At 46.6% G+C, this 15000-nt stretch overlaps 3 protein-coding genes across 3 annotated transcripts in view; 1 reads left to right on the forward strand and 2 right to left on the reverse strand.

The window, feature by feature from the left end:
* The window catches only part of map1sa (microtubule-associated protein 1Sa), a 32509-nt gene extending 31246 nt beyond the window's left edge, over positions 1 to 1263 (reverse strand). Inside the window, exons 1-2 of the mRNA XM_039811450.1 lie at positions 1126 to 1263; positions 205 to 431 (exon numbers count right to left, since the gene is read on the reverse strand). Of these exons, the coding sequence (XP_039667384.1) occupies positions 205 to 373 (169 nt within the window). The 5' untranslated portion in view covers positions 374 to 431; positions 1126 to 1263. The remainder of the gene's footprint in view (positions 1 to 204; positions 432 to 1125) is intronic.
* On the forward strand, positions 1178 to 7524 carry trmt13 (tRNA methyltransferase 13 homolog). Its single transcript, XM_039811451.1, has 9 exons — positions 1178 to 1320; positions 2273 to 2322; positions 3584 to 3650; positions 5080 to 5136; positions 5335 to 5529; positions 6218 to 6362; positions 6495 to 6569; positions 6796 to 7177; positions 7341 to 7524. The coding sequence occupies exons 1-9, from the start codon at positions 1210 to 1212 to the stop codon at positions 7522 to 7524; spliced, it is 1266 nt and encodes a 421-aa protein (XP_039667385.1). The 5' UTR covers positions 1178 to 1209.
* Positions 7525 to 7877: 353 nt separating this feature from the next.
* The window catches only part of lrrc39 (leucine rich repeat containing 39), an 11017-nt gene continuing 3894 nt past the window's right edge, over positions 7878 to 15000 (reverse strand). The window contains exons 4-9 of the mRNA XM_039810888.1: positions 14890 to 15000; positions 14361 to 14474; positions 11369 to 11514; positions 10979 to 11131; positions 10119 to 10325; positions 7878 to 8149 (exon numbers count right to left, since the gene is read on the reverse strand). The exon at positions 14890 to 15000 is cut by the window's right edge and continues 69 nt beyond it. Coding sequence (XP_039666822.1) covers position 8149; positions 10119 to 10325; positions 10979 to 11131; positions 11369 to 11514; positions 14361 to 14474; positions 14890 to 15000 — 732 coding nt within the window. The 3' untranslated portion in view covers positions 7878 to 8148. The remainder of the gene's footprint in view (positions 8150 to 10118; positions 10326 to 10978; positions 11132 to 11368; positions 11515 to 14360; positions 14475 to 14889) is intronic.

Below are 15000 nucleotides of genomic sequence, written 5' to 3' on the forward strand. Positions count from 1 at the left end.
ACGTTTAGGAAAAAGATCTTAATTTGGGTTAAAACACTCGCGAGGTACGACCGCGCGTTTCCTGGTTGAAAGTATTAAAATTATATTAGATTTTGCGTCACTCAGCGTCAGTTAGCGGTTTTATTGTGAAAGGGCCCGCTGACTTCCCGCCCTGAGTCCCAGCAGGTAGCGGCTCGGTTCGTGTTAAAGTTTAGCAGAACTTACCGGACTCTATCTGGCGCAGGATCCGCTCCAGCAGGCCGGTGGTCCGCAGCGCCCCGACCACCACGAGCACCGAGTAATCCGCCGCCGCCGCCGCGGGTCCGGGGGAACCGGGAGAAGAAGCTCCGGGACCGCCGCCCCGCTCCGCTGCTGCTGCTGCCGCCGCCATCATGGTTTCGGACAGTCCACGAGTGACGTCGACACGTCGACCGATCGTTAGCCCCGCCCCGCTGTTTGTAAGAGGCGGGAAAGTGATTTAACTGGCATACGCGGTAGCCAATCAGAGAGGAGAAAAGAGCAGCTGATGGCCAATCATAAGAGAGGAGTGCATTAGGGTACTGCTGAGGAAAACGATTAAAACATACAGTATATAAATACATTTAATAATACACATAATATCAGCTCTGAACTTTGGTTTAAAGCTTTATGAGTTAGTGTAAAAATAAGACAGAAAACAGACTTAAAAACAGCCAGAAAACAGACTTAAAACAGCCAGAAAACAGACTTAAAAACAGCCAGAAAACAGACAGAAAAACAGACAGAAAACACACTTAAAAATAGCCGGAAAACAGACATAACAACAGACAGAAAACTCACAGAAAACCGACAGAAAAACAGACTTAAAAAGAGACAGAAAAACAGTCAGAAAACAGACAGAAAAACAGACATAAACAGTCAGAGACAGACATAAAAACAGTGAGAAAACACACTTAAAAACAGACAGAAAACAGACATAAAAACAGCCAGAAAACACACTTAAAAACAGACAGAAAACAGACAGAAAAAAAGACAGAAACAGACATAAAAACAGTGAGAAAACAGATTTAAAAACAGACAGAAAACAGACTTAAAAACTGATTTGAAAACAGACAGAAAGAGGTAGACACACTGACAGTATGTATTCTCTGTAGCCTGATTATTTACCTTCTGTTGTATGTGTTTTAGTGTTTCCTACAGTTGGATGAGCACTCGAACGCAGCACGCATCGTCACTACGTCACTGTCCAACATGGCGGCGCCGCTGCCCGGCAGATGCGGCTTCTTCGTGGAGAAGAAGAAACGTTTCTGTAAAATGATCGTCGCGAGAGGAAAAGTGTTCTGCGGAGAGCACGCGACCCAGGTTAGTTACCCAGGCAACCACCGAGGTTAGTTACCCAGGCAACCAGACCACATGATAACATGAGCTCTGATCAGGGGAGACTGGCGCTTTGAGGCTTCATCGGACAAACACGGGCTTTTCAACATAAAACGGGCTTTTCAAAATAAAACGGGCTTTTCAAAATAAAACGGGCTTTTCAAAATAAAACGGGCTTTTCTAAGTAAAAGAACCAATAAATTCCGCCACCTTCAACCTGAGCAGTTTAATAATCAGCCACAATAACTGAGATCACCTGTGTGAGTGTTCACACATCGTTTAAACTTATATATATATATATACATACACACAACAAGGTTATAATATCGGCTCTGAAAATGGTTTTAAACTTTGATTTAGACTTAGTGTAAAAACAGACAGAAGTCTTGTTGAAACCTGTTGTTGTTGACATGTTCAGCGTGGAGCTCGCTAGTTTAAAGGTTGCTGTTTCCTGAAGAGAAGGAGTTAGATTTTTAAGTGGCACGTCCTTCACCGTAAGACGTCAAATATAACTTTTAACGTTAGATTTCACGTAAAATACACTCAGTTCACACACAATCGCCATTTGGCGTTCGGAAGTACCGGAAGTACACACCACATGCCACTTAAACATCTAACTCCCTCTCGTTTCATCCTGAAATGTTCTTCTGTTGATCTGGACTCGTCTCTGGGGACTTGATGTAATCCTGATCAGTCTGAATCCTGTTCAGCCAATCGTAGTGAAGCGTTAATTTAAACAGCCAACCACAGTGTGTTGAGTTTACAGACACGTCTCTGCTGATTGGCTAACATCTCTGACGTGCCCACCAAACAGAGAAAAAACACCTCAAAGCTCGCTGCGCCACGCTGAAACCGTAGCAACGCGCCGCTGCTGATGACAGGTGAGCTGTGATGTCATCAGCTGAGTGTTGACAGCTTCCTGTTTCCTGTTTTCCAGGAGGAAGGAGGCAGCAGCAGGAGGATCGCATGTCCTCTGGACCCCAAACAGTGAGTCATGTGTTAGAAGGGATACAGCTACAGCTTTCACACTAGCGCTAGTCATGTGTTAGAAGGGATACAGCTACAGCTTTCACACTAGCACTAGTCATGTGTTAGAAGGGATACGGCTACAGCTTTCACACTAGCACTAGTCATGTGTTAGAAGGGATACGGCTACAGCTTTCACACTAGCGCTAGTCATGTGTTAGAAGGGATACAGCTACAGCTTTCACACTAGCGCTAGTCATGTGTTAGAAGGGATACGGCTACAGCTTTCACACTAGCGCTAGTCATGTGTTAGAAGGGATACGGCTACAGCTTTCACACTAGCGCTAGTCATGTGTTAGAAGGGATACAGCTACAGCTTTCACACTAGCGCTAGTCATGTGTTAGAAGGGATACAGCTACAGCTTTCACACTAGCGCTAGTCATGTGTTAGAAGGGATACAGCTACAGCTTTCACACTAGCGCTAGTCATGTGTTAGAAGGGATACAGCTACAGCTTTCACACTAGCACTAGTCATGTGTTAGAAGGGATACAGCTACAGCTTTCACACTAGCACTAGTCATGTGTTAGAAGGGATACGGCTACAGCTTTCACACTAGCACTAGTCATGTGTTAGAAGGGATACGGCTACAGCTTTCACACTAGCACTAGTCATGTGTTAGAAGGGATACAGCTACAGCTTTCACACTAGCACTAGTCATGTGTTAGAAGGGATACAGCTACAGCTTTCACACTAGCTAGTCATGTGTTAGAAGGGATACGTGACAGCTTTCACACTAGCACTAGTCATGTGTTAGAAGGGATACAGCTACAGCTTTCACACTAGCACTAGTCATGTGTTAGAAGGGATACAGCTACAGCTTTCACACTAGCACTAGTCATGTGTTAGAAGGGATACGGCTACAGCTTTCACACTAGCGCTAGTCATGTGTTAGAAGGGATACAGCTACAGCTTTCACACTAGCACTAGTCATGTGTTAGAAGGGATACAGCTACAGCTTTCACACTAGCACTAGTCATGTGTTAGAAGGGATACGGCTACAGCTTTCACACTAGCACTAGTCATGTGTTAGAAGGGGTACAGCTACAGCTTTCACATTAGCGCTAGTCATGTGTTAGAAGGGATACGGCTACAGCTTTCACACTAGCACTAGTCATGTGTTAGAAGGGGTACAGCTACAGCTTTCACATTAGCGCTAGTCATGTGTTAGAAGGGATACGGCTACAGCATGTGTTGACTTCCTGTGTGTTACTTCCTGTCAGCACTGTGAGTGAAGACCAGCTGGACAAACACCTGAAGAAGTGTAACTCCAGAGAGAAGCCAAAGCCGGTGAGACAAACTTCACTTCCTGTTCCTGTTTAATGACACAACTCTCAGGGGGTTCCCTACCAAAATAAAAGCTTCAGTATAGGTACTGAGCATGGGCAGCCCCCCCACTCTGACACCTCTTCATTAGTGTAATGAAAGTTATCGTTAGTTGCAGCACTATTAGAGACACAGATATGGTAATTAGTTAGGCTCCAAAATGATGTCAAGTTGCTTTTGTTTTAATTGAAAAAAGTCACCGTGTCTGCTGTCTGTTCCAATATTCTAATATATAACAGATATATTAAGTGTGTGTGTGTGTGTGTGTGTGTGTGTGTGTGTGTGTGTGTGTGTGTGTGTGTGTGTGTAGTACAGACATGGGAAAATCTCATACCATGACAAGCTAAATAGAGAGACACATTCTGATCCTCTGAGGGCTCAGTTTCTGATTGTGTGTGTGTGTGTGTGTGTGTGTGTGTGTGTGTGTGTGTGTGTGTGTGTGTGTGTGTGTGTGTGTGTGTGTGTGTGTGTGTGTGTGTGTGTGTGTGTGTGTGTGTGTGTGTGTGTGTGTGTGTGTGTGTGTGTGTGTGTTTTCTAGGTGAGTCTGTGTGAGCGTAGCCGGTCAGAGCTTCAGTCTCTGTTGGACAAACTGAAGACAGCCGTCTCAGGTGAGACACACACACACACGGGGGGGGGGCTGTGGCTCAACGGTAGAGCGGTTGCCTGCCAAACGGAAGGTTGGTGGTTCGATCCCTGGCCCTGTCGAAGTGTCCATGGGCAAGATTTTAATCACCAACAGACTGTAGATGATCTGTAATCAAACAGATTTAGTCTCTCTGACTTCTAAACATCACTATCAGCCTCACAACATGAGTTCTGTAAGGAATAAGCCTTTAAATCAGACAAATCACAGTTAAAATCCCTCCGATTCAAAATCAATACAAAAATTATAGGAAAACGTCATCATGTTGAGGCGATTCTGAACCAATCAGCTGTTCGATCAGCTGAGAGGCCGGCGTTTCCCAGCATGCCCTGGGTCCACCTGCGTCCGCCTGGCTCTTGCAGTTGGTGAAAAGCAACTGCGCTACCTGCGTCTCAGAACTGCGGCCGCCTTGGTCTCGTGAGATTATCGTTGCCCACGTGTGCATGACGTCAGAGCAAGTCGGGATCAAGTCGGACACAAATCTACCCAGCATGCATTGGGCGCCGATCGCCGGTGATCGATTCTGCGCAGATCTGGCTCATCTCGAACGAGCCTGATGTCATCATCCTGCTCTGTACCTGTGGTGGTGATGTCATCCTGCTCTGTACATGTGGTGGTGATGTCATCCTGCTCTGTGTCTGGTGGTGATGATGTCATCATCCTGCTCTGTGTGTGTGTAATGATGATGTAATCTCTGTAGGACTGCGGTGTGAGGTGGAGGACAGCGTTCTGTCTCATCCCGTCCTCCAGGAGGAACTCAACAACCCGAAGAATGGAGACTCCGCCCACAAACACCTCAGGCAGCAGGTACAGCAGGACTGGGCCTCTGTAAACAAAGCACACGCCCTACCAGGCGAGCTACCTTAGTACACCGTTTTTTTCTGTTTTTTAACAGTTTTTCTCAATGTTTTTGGCGTGAAGGGGACGTTTTTCTTTTCAAAAGTTCGTTGTTGGTGCTTTTTTAAAGTTAATTAAATGTCCCAGCCTGCCGTGTCTGTCTCTCAGTCGTCCATCTTAGGTCACCTGGAGGCGCTGGGGCTGCTGGGAAGGGGGCGGTGCTTCGTGGAGTTTGGAGCCGGGCGAGGGAAACTGTCTCACTGGATCCACGAAGCCCTGAAGACCCCAAAGACCCAGGAGACATCAGAGAACCAGGAGGATCTGCAGATTCTTCTGGTGGAGCGCTGCAGCACTCGCTTCAAGGCAGGAAATATGCTGTCTCTATACACGCAAAAAAACCCCTTTTTTTTTTTAGAGTGGGGGGGAGAAAATTTTTTTTTTTAAACACAAAAAACCCCCTGATTATTTTAATGGAGTCTGGTGGAGTATAGCTGGGCTCATAAACACTAAAAGTCCTGATTATTTAATGGAGTCTGGTGGAGATATGCTGGCTCTATACACGCTAAAAGTCCTGATTATTTACATGGAGTCTGGTGGAGATATGCTGGCTCTATACACACTAAAAGTCCTGATTATTAACATGGAGTCTGGTGGAGATATGCTGGCTCTATACACGCTAAAAGTCCTGATTATTTAATGGAGTCTGGTGGAGATATGCTGGCTCTATACACGCTAAAAGTCCTGATTATTTAATGGAGTCTGGTGGAGATATGCTGGCTCTATACACGCTAAAAGTCCTGATTATTTACATGGAGTCTGGTGGAGATATGCTGGCTCTATACACGCTAAAAGTCCTGATTATTTACATGGAGTCTGGTGGAGTTTGGTGATGGTGATTTCGGGGCTGTTTCATGTTAAACTAAAAGGATCTTACTCTTTAACTAAAAGGTCTATATCTGTAGGGATCCATCCCATAATGTTGTCAGACACTTAGAATAATAATCTGAGTCTGTCAGCGTGGTCTAAAGTAAATCTGTTGTGTTGCGTTCAGGTGGACGGGAAACATCAGGACGCTGGAGTTGAGTTTGAGAGGCTGCAGGTCGACATTCAACATCTGGATCTGAGTAAGAGACAAACATCTGCAGCCAGTCAGCCACATAGCCAGTTAGCCAGTCAGCCAGTCAGCCAGTCAGCCAGTTAGCCAGTTAGCCAGTTAGCCAGTTAGCCAGTTGGCCAGTCAGCCAGTTAGCCACATAGCCAGTTAGCCACTTAGCCAGTCAGTCAGCCAGTCAGACAGTTCTTCTTCAGTGGTGTTTGTGGTGTTGCAGGTAAAGTGCCGCTGCTCCGTCAGAAGAAGCTCCCTCTGGTCGGAGTGGGGAAACACCTGTGTGGAGCAGCAACAGGTGAGAGCAGTCCTCCTCTCTGATTGGTCCTTAACACGCATGCTGCTACTTACTGTAACACAGACACACAAAACACACACACACACACACACACACACACACACACAGATACACACACACAGATACACACACACAGATACACACACACACAGATACACACACACACACACACACACAGATACACACACAAAAGTGTAAACTGTCTCTGTGTCTCTGTGTCTCTCAGATCTGGCTCTGCGCTGTCTGATGGAGACTCCTGGACCCAGAGAGCAGACAGAGCCGCCCCCCAAACGCCTCAGAACCTCAGAACGAGAACCAGACCCAGACCCAGACCCAGACCCAGCCGGCGGTCCCGGCCCGGTTCTGGGCGTGGCGGTGGCGCTGTGCTGCCACCACCGCTGCGAGTGGCGCCACTACGTTGGGCGGAGCTTCTTCCTGCAGCGAGGACTTGGAGCCAAAGAGTTCTCGGCCTTCTGCCGCATGTCCAGCTGGGCCACCTGTGGGCTCAGACCGGCCAATCAGGACGCTCCCCCTCAGGGTCAGGAGCCCACCAATCAGAGAGGAGAAGAAGAGCACGAACCGGCAGAGGAGGCGGACGCTGTGATTGGGTAAATGTTGACCTCTGACCCCGACACGGGACAATACTGTCTGTCTTCCTCAGGGCTTTTTCTGACACTTTTTGACGTTTTTTGGACGTTTTCTAACCCTGTAACCCTGTTTTAAAGGCTTGTTTGTTGATGTTGTTGTTGATGTTGTTGTTGTTGTTGTCAGGTTCCTGACGGCGGCCGAGCGCGAGCACGTGGGCCGTCTCTGTAAGCGTCTGATCGATGGCGGCCGACTGGACTTCCTGGAGACGCACGGCTTCACCAGCACACTGACTCGCTACGCCAGCAGTCAGCTGACCCTGGAGAACATCCTGCTGACTGCTGTCCCACAGGTTCCGCCCACATCCTGAGAGACAGACAGGCAGGGAGACAGGCAGACAGACACTTTCTGTCTGTCTGAGACTCTGAGACCAAACAGGAAACACAGACTCAACCTGAGTTTGTACAAAAGCGTTTTTATTTGAAGTTAAAATTAAATTGTGTCGAGATGTTAAAAAGTTTTTTTAAGTTCTGCAGAAATGAAATGATAGAAAGACTCAAAGACATGACCTCATAACATTTCATAAACAGATTTCAGATGGAGAAACTGAATGAAAGAAGAGTCTTTGATGTGAAGGACAGATTGTAGTTTGCTGAGTCATCGTTTGGGTCTGAAAGGACTACAAACTCCAGACGGACTACAGACTGAGACAGGAAACCCAAAGACTGACTTTGTACAGAAGGTTTTTTATTTGGAGTTAAAGTGAACGTGTGTTGACATGTTTTTTATTAAAGTGTTTCCACGTCTTCAGGCTTTCTCTGATTGGCTGATTTTCACACAGTAATATATAAACAGATCACACCTACCAAACATGGACTCATACACAGATTTAGAACAGGTTTCAGCCTCCAGAAATATAAATATATAAAAACATATATGAAGAGATGATGAGGATGTTTTCAGATTATTTTAGTTTGCTGAGTCATCGTTGGGCTCTGAAACAGAAACACATCGTCATGTTCACAATATATAAACAGTCAAATTATTCTACATTACTAAACATGTTTTAGTGAAAACTCTACCAGCAGGAGTTATTATTGTTACTATGATAGTATTAATTATTATTCACACGCACACACACATACACACACATAGACACACACATATATACAGAGACACACTCAGACACATACACTGACACACACACAGTGACACACATAAAGAAGCACACACACACACACTCACTGTTACGATGATGTTATGAATGTTACATGATGGTCTGGAGTCTGTTCAGCAGGCAGGGAGGCTCTAATGAAAGGTGCATTGTGGGAAATGTAGGATCCAGCGTGTTTGGATTAAAACACAACAACCAATGGCTGGGGGGGGGGGCATCACACTACAACATAGTAAATATTGACTAGAACAACACCATGTTATTACACTCAATAAAACATTCATTATTCATTTCACTGTTTGGAAACAAATCGTATAAAACCATCACACATGTCCTAAAGGCTCGCTCTGCCACACAGCAACATGACATCATGACGAGTACTATCGCGAGAATGTGCAGTACAACGTCACACGTGTAAAAACATTTTAAATTAAAATTATAAAGGTTGGGTTTAGGAAAAGAACATTGGGAAAGGCTTTAGTAACACAAAAAAACGACAGTGACCATGTCACACGCTTAGGTAACCAATAACCGGTTGGGTTTAGGAGAGAAACATCGGGGGGGAAGGTTAAAACATCGCCACACGCAGGACCTGACCCCGGCTCTCCTGGTGAAAGTCCTGTTTTACACCCCCAACCAACCTCCCTCAGCGGTCTTACCTCCCTTTATACTACTCGCTACGGCGAAAATTCAAACGTAATGTAGGTCAATGGAGGCTGAACGGCGCTGATAAACACGCTAAAAAGTGATTATGCGTCTTGATAACACGCAAAAACGGCATATGAATTGAGAAACTGAGGTTTGGCTGTAACGGACAAACAAGCCGTGGAGTAGTTAGTACGATACGAGGCCCACAGAGCTCGCTGCTATCACCCTGAGTCACAGCTCCATCAGGCTGCTATCACCCTGAGTCACAGCTCCATCAGGCTGCTATCGCCCTGAGTCACAGCTCCATCAGGCTGCTATCACCCTGAGTCACAGCTCCATCACGCTGCTATCGCCCTGAGTCACAGCTCCATCAGGCTGCTATCGCCCTGAGTCACAGCTCCATCAGGCTGCTATCGCCCTGAGTCACAGCTCCATCAGGCTCCTATCGCCCTGAGTCACAGCTCCATCAGGCTGCTATCGCCCTGAGTCACAGCTCCATCAGGCTGCTATCACCCTGAGTCACAGCTCCATCACGCTGCTATCACCCTGAGTCACAGCTCCATCAGGCTGCTATCGCCCTGAGTCACAGCTCCATCAGGCTGCTATCGCCCTGAGTCACAGCTCCATCAGGCTGCTATCGCCCTGAGTCACAGCTCCATCAGGCTGCTATTGCCCCGAGTCACAGCTCCATCACGCTGCTATCACCCTGAGTCACAGCTCCATCAGGCTGCTATCACCCCGAGTCACAGCTCCATCAGGCTGCTATCACCCCGAGTCACAGCTCCATCACGCTGCTATCGCCCCGAGTCACAGCTCCATTCGGCTTGTTTTCTGTGACCCATGTGGCGAAGGGGTTACGTTAAGGAGGAGTTAGCAAGCTAACGTTAGCCAACTAACACCTACTGGCTGTTTCCGCTTACAGAGAATGAGCAGAACAGCCGCTATATCATATATACAGTATATATATATATATATATATCAAGAGTATTTTCTATATTGTTGGACATTGTTGATGATGATGATGTTGGTTAATGTGGAGTTAGGGTTCCATCAGACAGAGTTAATAATAATAATAATAATAATAATAATAATAATAATAATAATAATAATAATAATAATAGAGAGAGAGTCAGTGTTGGTACCAGCTGTTGGCCCGGTGCACGTTGAGAACAGCGTAGGCTCTCTTCCTCGCCTCCTGGATGTACATCTGCATGAACTCTCGTCCAAACATCTCTCTGTCCTCTTCCTCCTCGTCCTCCTCCTCCTCCTCTTCCTCATCGGGGTTCTTCGTCTTCCTGCACGGCAGCATCACATCCAGAGTCAGAGGGTTGTCCCTGAAATTCACAAACCTGCAAACACACACACACACACACACACACACATATACACACACAGACACACAAAGAGACACACACAGACCTCTGTAGTGAATGTGTCTCTCTTTGTCTTCATTCTCCTCCTCCTCAGCACCTGCTCATTAATGTTACGGCCATTACACAAACATGATAAAATAAAAGCCCAAATGCTGACTTCCTCCATAACCTCCGTTACTTTAGTGCAGCAGCGTGCTGCGTCTGATGTCATTGTTATTGTTATGTAGCTGGACTTGAATGGCCTTCTTTTGACTGAAAGTACTGCCAAACAACTTTTTCTGCTCACCAGTTCCATGTCCACTTTCTCACAGCCTACTGCATTGAACGCTCCACCTACGTAAACACCTTCCCATAATCAACGGCGCCGTCATTACGGAGACCAGCATAGCGTGCGGAGTGACAGCGTAGGGTTCAGTTCCCTGGGAACAAACTCTAAGGTTCAGCAGAAACCAGAACCCCGTCAAAAAGCCCAAATATTCAGCCCAATCAGAAGCCCAATCCTGGATTCAGGGCATCCCTGGTCCGGAGCTTAGTGCCGCCCAAGACTATTGTGATTGGTTTAGAGAAATGTAAACAACCGAGAGAGTTTTCCTCCTCTCCCAGAATGCATCAGTGGCGTGCAGGCTGACCTGAGGTTGGACATGTCCTCCATCAGAGGGGGGATGTCCCGGAGACAGTTGCTGCTGAGGACCAGCGTGTCCAGGCGCTGCATCCTCACAATGTTCCCCGGAAGCTTCTCAAGCTGGTTCCTCTGCAGCCACAGAGAGTGGAGCTCCTCCATCCTAATATATATACACATATACATACATATATACATATATATACACACACACACACACACACACACACAGAGAGTGGAGCTCCTCCATCCTAATATATACACAGACATATACACACATATACACAGACATATACACATATATACACACATATACACAGAGACATATACACATATATATACACACACACACACATATACACACATATATACACACACATACACACTCACAGACACCCACCTGTGGATGTCTTCCGGCAGGTACTGCAGCCTGTTACCCCCCATGTCGAGCCACTGGAGGGCCGGCAGGGCGACCACGCAGTCCGGCACGCAGCAGAACTCGTTCATGGACAGATCCAGATGCTGCAGCTTCTTCAGATTGCTCAGCTGGAAGTTCAGATCTCAGATCAGCCATAGGCACGGAAAGTAGGGGTGCTGGAGGTGCTGCAGCAATCCCTGTTGGTGCTGCAGCACCTCCTGTTGGTGCTGCAGCACCCCCTGCTGGTGCTGCAGCACCAACAGATCTCAGATCAGCCATAGGCACGGGAAGTAGGGGTGCTGGAGGTGCTGCAGCACCCCCTGTTGGTACTGCAGCACCTCCTGTTGGTGCTGCAGCACCTCCTGCTGGTGCTGCAGCACCAACAGATCTCAGATCAGCCATAGGCACGGGAAGTAGGGGTGCTGGAGGTGCTGCGGCACCTCCTGTTGGTGCTGCCGCACCCCCTGTTGGTGCGGTAGCACCCCCTGTTGGCAAACTGCAATCAAGCCCGGATTACTCAATGGGCATTAATCATTATGGGCACGGGCCCAGGGGCCCATGCGCACTTTGGGCCCAAGCGAAGTCTTAATAATTATCCAATCAGAATAAAATAAAAGTTGTGATTGTGTGTTTTATAAGTCAGTATGATGACTGGACAGGTAATGATTGGGAGAAGGCCGCATGCACTGTGTAGATTGGCTAATGGTAAAGGTGGGTGGGCATAGAGCAGGTTGTTTACATCGCACTGATTCAAGATCAGTTTTCTAAGAACGAGTTGAGATTGAAAGAGTGGAATTAATTTGTAACTGATCCCCGGTCAGATTGGGTTGTATCAGCGAGTGAAAGTGTGGAAAAGGGAGAGCAAGAAGCGGCTGCTATAAAAAATGTCCCGCGAATAAAAAGCTTTTTTAAAAGATCTGGGAATGACGAAGAGGAGGATGTTGAGGAGCTACCGACGTTAGCTTGGAAGAATCGCCGCCTTCTACCAGCTACACTCAGCCACAGCTAACGGTGGCTAACGTTAACTTTAGCGAAGTTGTTGTGGAAAAAAACAGAAATGAGGCCGGTCATCAGCATTACAGAACAAGGTAATGGCCCCTCAGGTACCATCATCTCTGAAGACCCTGCACTACGGGGACCGATTACAGAGACCGTCCGGGAGGAAGTTATACCCAGAGGGATATCAGCCTTTCAGAATCGGCGGCTAAATGTCCAGCATCTCGGGGGGGCGGAGGCTGGCCGCGTAGAAAGACCCGCTCTCTCACTAGCACGGCACCACGCGACACCTTCACCACGGTGAAACTGTCCCACGGGAGTGGACTCTATATTCACGGTCCACCGGAGACATTTATTGCGTTGCCTGTAAAGTGCTACCAACACACAGCAGCGCATGTGTAGTAGGGTTTAGCGAGCTGCTGAGGGAGCTGGACTTAGAGGATTTGATCTGCGACTTTGCAAAGAAAAAGACAAGAAATTAGAACTTCTAAAGGTAAGAGCTATTATGCTATCTGTAAATTGAGTAGGCTAATATAATCTGTTGTGACCGAGCTCTGAAATAGCTAGGGGGGCTAGAAGGGGGGCACCTTTCTCCCAGTGTCTGTGTGTGTGTGTGTGTCTCTGTGTGTGTGTGTGTGTGTCTGTGTGTGTGTGTCTGTGTGTGTGTGTGTGTGTGTGTGTGTGTGTGTGTGTCTGTGTTTGTGTCTCTGTGTGTGTGTGTGTGTGTGTGTGTGTGTCTGTGTGTGTGTCTTGTGTGTGTTTGTCTCTGTGTGTGTGTCTCTGTGTGTGTGTGTGTGTGTGTGTGTGTCTCTGTGTGTGTGTGTGTGTGTCTCTGTGTGTGTGTGTGTGTCTCTGTGTGTGTGTCTGTGTCTGTGTGTGTGTGTGTGTGTGTGTGTGTGTCTGTGTGTGTGTGTGTTGTTGTCTGTCTGTGTGTGTGTGTGTGTGTGTCTCTGTGTGTGTGTGTGTGTGTCTCTGTGTGTGTGTGTTTGTCTCTGTGTGTGTGTCTGTGTCTGTGTGTGTGTGTGTGTGTGTGTGTCTCTGTGTGTGTTTGTCTCTGTGTGTGTGTCTGTGTTTGTGTGTCTGTGTGTGTGTGTCTCTGTGTGTGTGTTTGTCTGTGTGTGTGTGTGTGTGTCTCTGTGTGTGTTTGTCTCTGTGTGAGTGTGTGTGTGTGTGTGTGTCTGTGTGTGTGTGTTTGTCTGTGTGTGAGTGTGTGTGTGTGTGTGTGTGTCTCTGTGTGTGTGTTTGTCTCTGTGTGTGTGTCTGTGTTTGTGTCTCTGTGTGTGCTAACTTAAAGTACTGATTATGTAAATGGAGTCTGGATGGTCAGTGGGTGACGTGCGTTATTAAGACAGTTTGTGTCGTGTACCTGGCATATAAATAAAGGTTGATTGAATGTGTACCTGGTGTATAAATAAAGGTTGATTGAATATATACCTGGCGTATAAATAAAGGTTGATTGAATGTGTACCTGGTGTATAAATAAAGGTTGATTGAATATGTACCTGGCGTATAAATAAAGGTTGACTGAATGTGTACCTGGTGTATAAATAAAGGTTGATTGAATGTGTACCTGGTGTATAAATAAAGGTTGATTGAATGTGTACCTGGTGTATAAATAAAGGTTGATTGAATGTGTACCTGGTGTATAAATAAAGGTTGATTGAATATGTACCTGGCGTATAAATAAAGGTTGATTGAATGTGTACCTGGTGTATAAATAAAGGTTGATTGAATGTGTACCTGGTGTATAAATAAAGGTTGATTGAATGTGTACCTGGTGTATAAATAAAGGTTGATTGAATGTGTACCTGGTGTATAAATAAAGGTTGATTGAATATGTACCTGCGCTATAAATAAAGGTTGATTGAATATGTACCTGGCGTATAAATAAAGGTTGATTGAATGTGTACCTGGTGTATAAATAAAGGTTGATTGAATGTGTACCTGGTGTATAAATAAAGGTTGATTGAATGCGTACCTGGTCCGGCAGCGAGTCCAGGGACCGGTTCATGGCCAGGTCCAGTCTCTCCAGACTCTCACACCCGCTCAGCTCTTCAGGAACAAACTGGACTCTGTTGTAGCTCAGCACGCGCTTCGGAGTCAGATACACATATTGCCCTAGAAACCAAAAAAACAAAACACAGAGACACATTCAGAACCACAACACAGAGACACACTCAGAACCACAACACAGAGAACCACTCAGAACCAGAACCACAACACAGAGACACACTCAGAACCACAACACAGAGAACCACTCAGAACCAGAACCACAACACAGAGACACATTCAGAACCACAACACAGAGACACACTCAGAACCAGAACCACAACACAGAGACACATTCAGAACCACAACACGGAGACACATTCAGAACCACAACACAGAGACACACTCAGAACCAGAACCACAACACAGAGACACATTCAGAACCAGAACACAGAGACACACTCAGAACCACAACACAGAGAACCACTCAGAACCAGAACCACAACACAGATTGGTACCAATCTGTTAGGGGGGTACTTACCAATCTGTTTGGGGATCTCTGTGATGCTGTTGCGGGACAGATCCAGAACTAGAAGGTTCTGGAAGCTAGAAATGAAGGGAGGGATGCT

Source organism: Perca fluviatilis, chromosome 9 (genome assembly GCF_010015445.1).
Source record: "Perca fluviatilis chromosome 9, GENO_Pfluv_1.0, whole genome shotgun sequence".
NCBI lineage: Eukaryota > Metazoa > Chordata > Actinopteri > Perciformes > Percidae > Perca > Perca fluviatilis.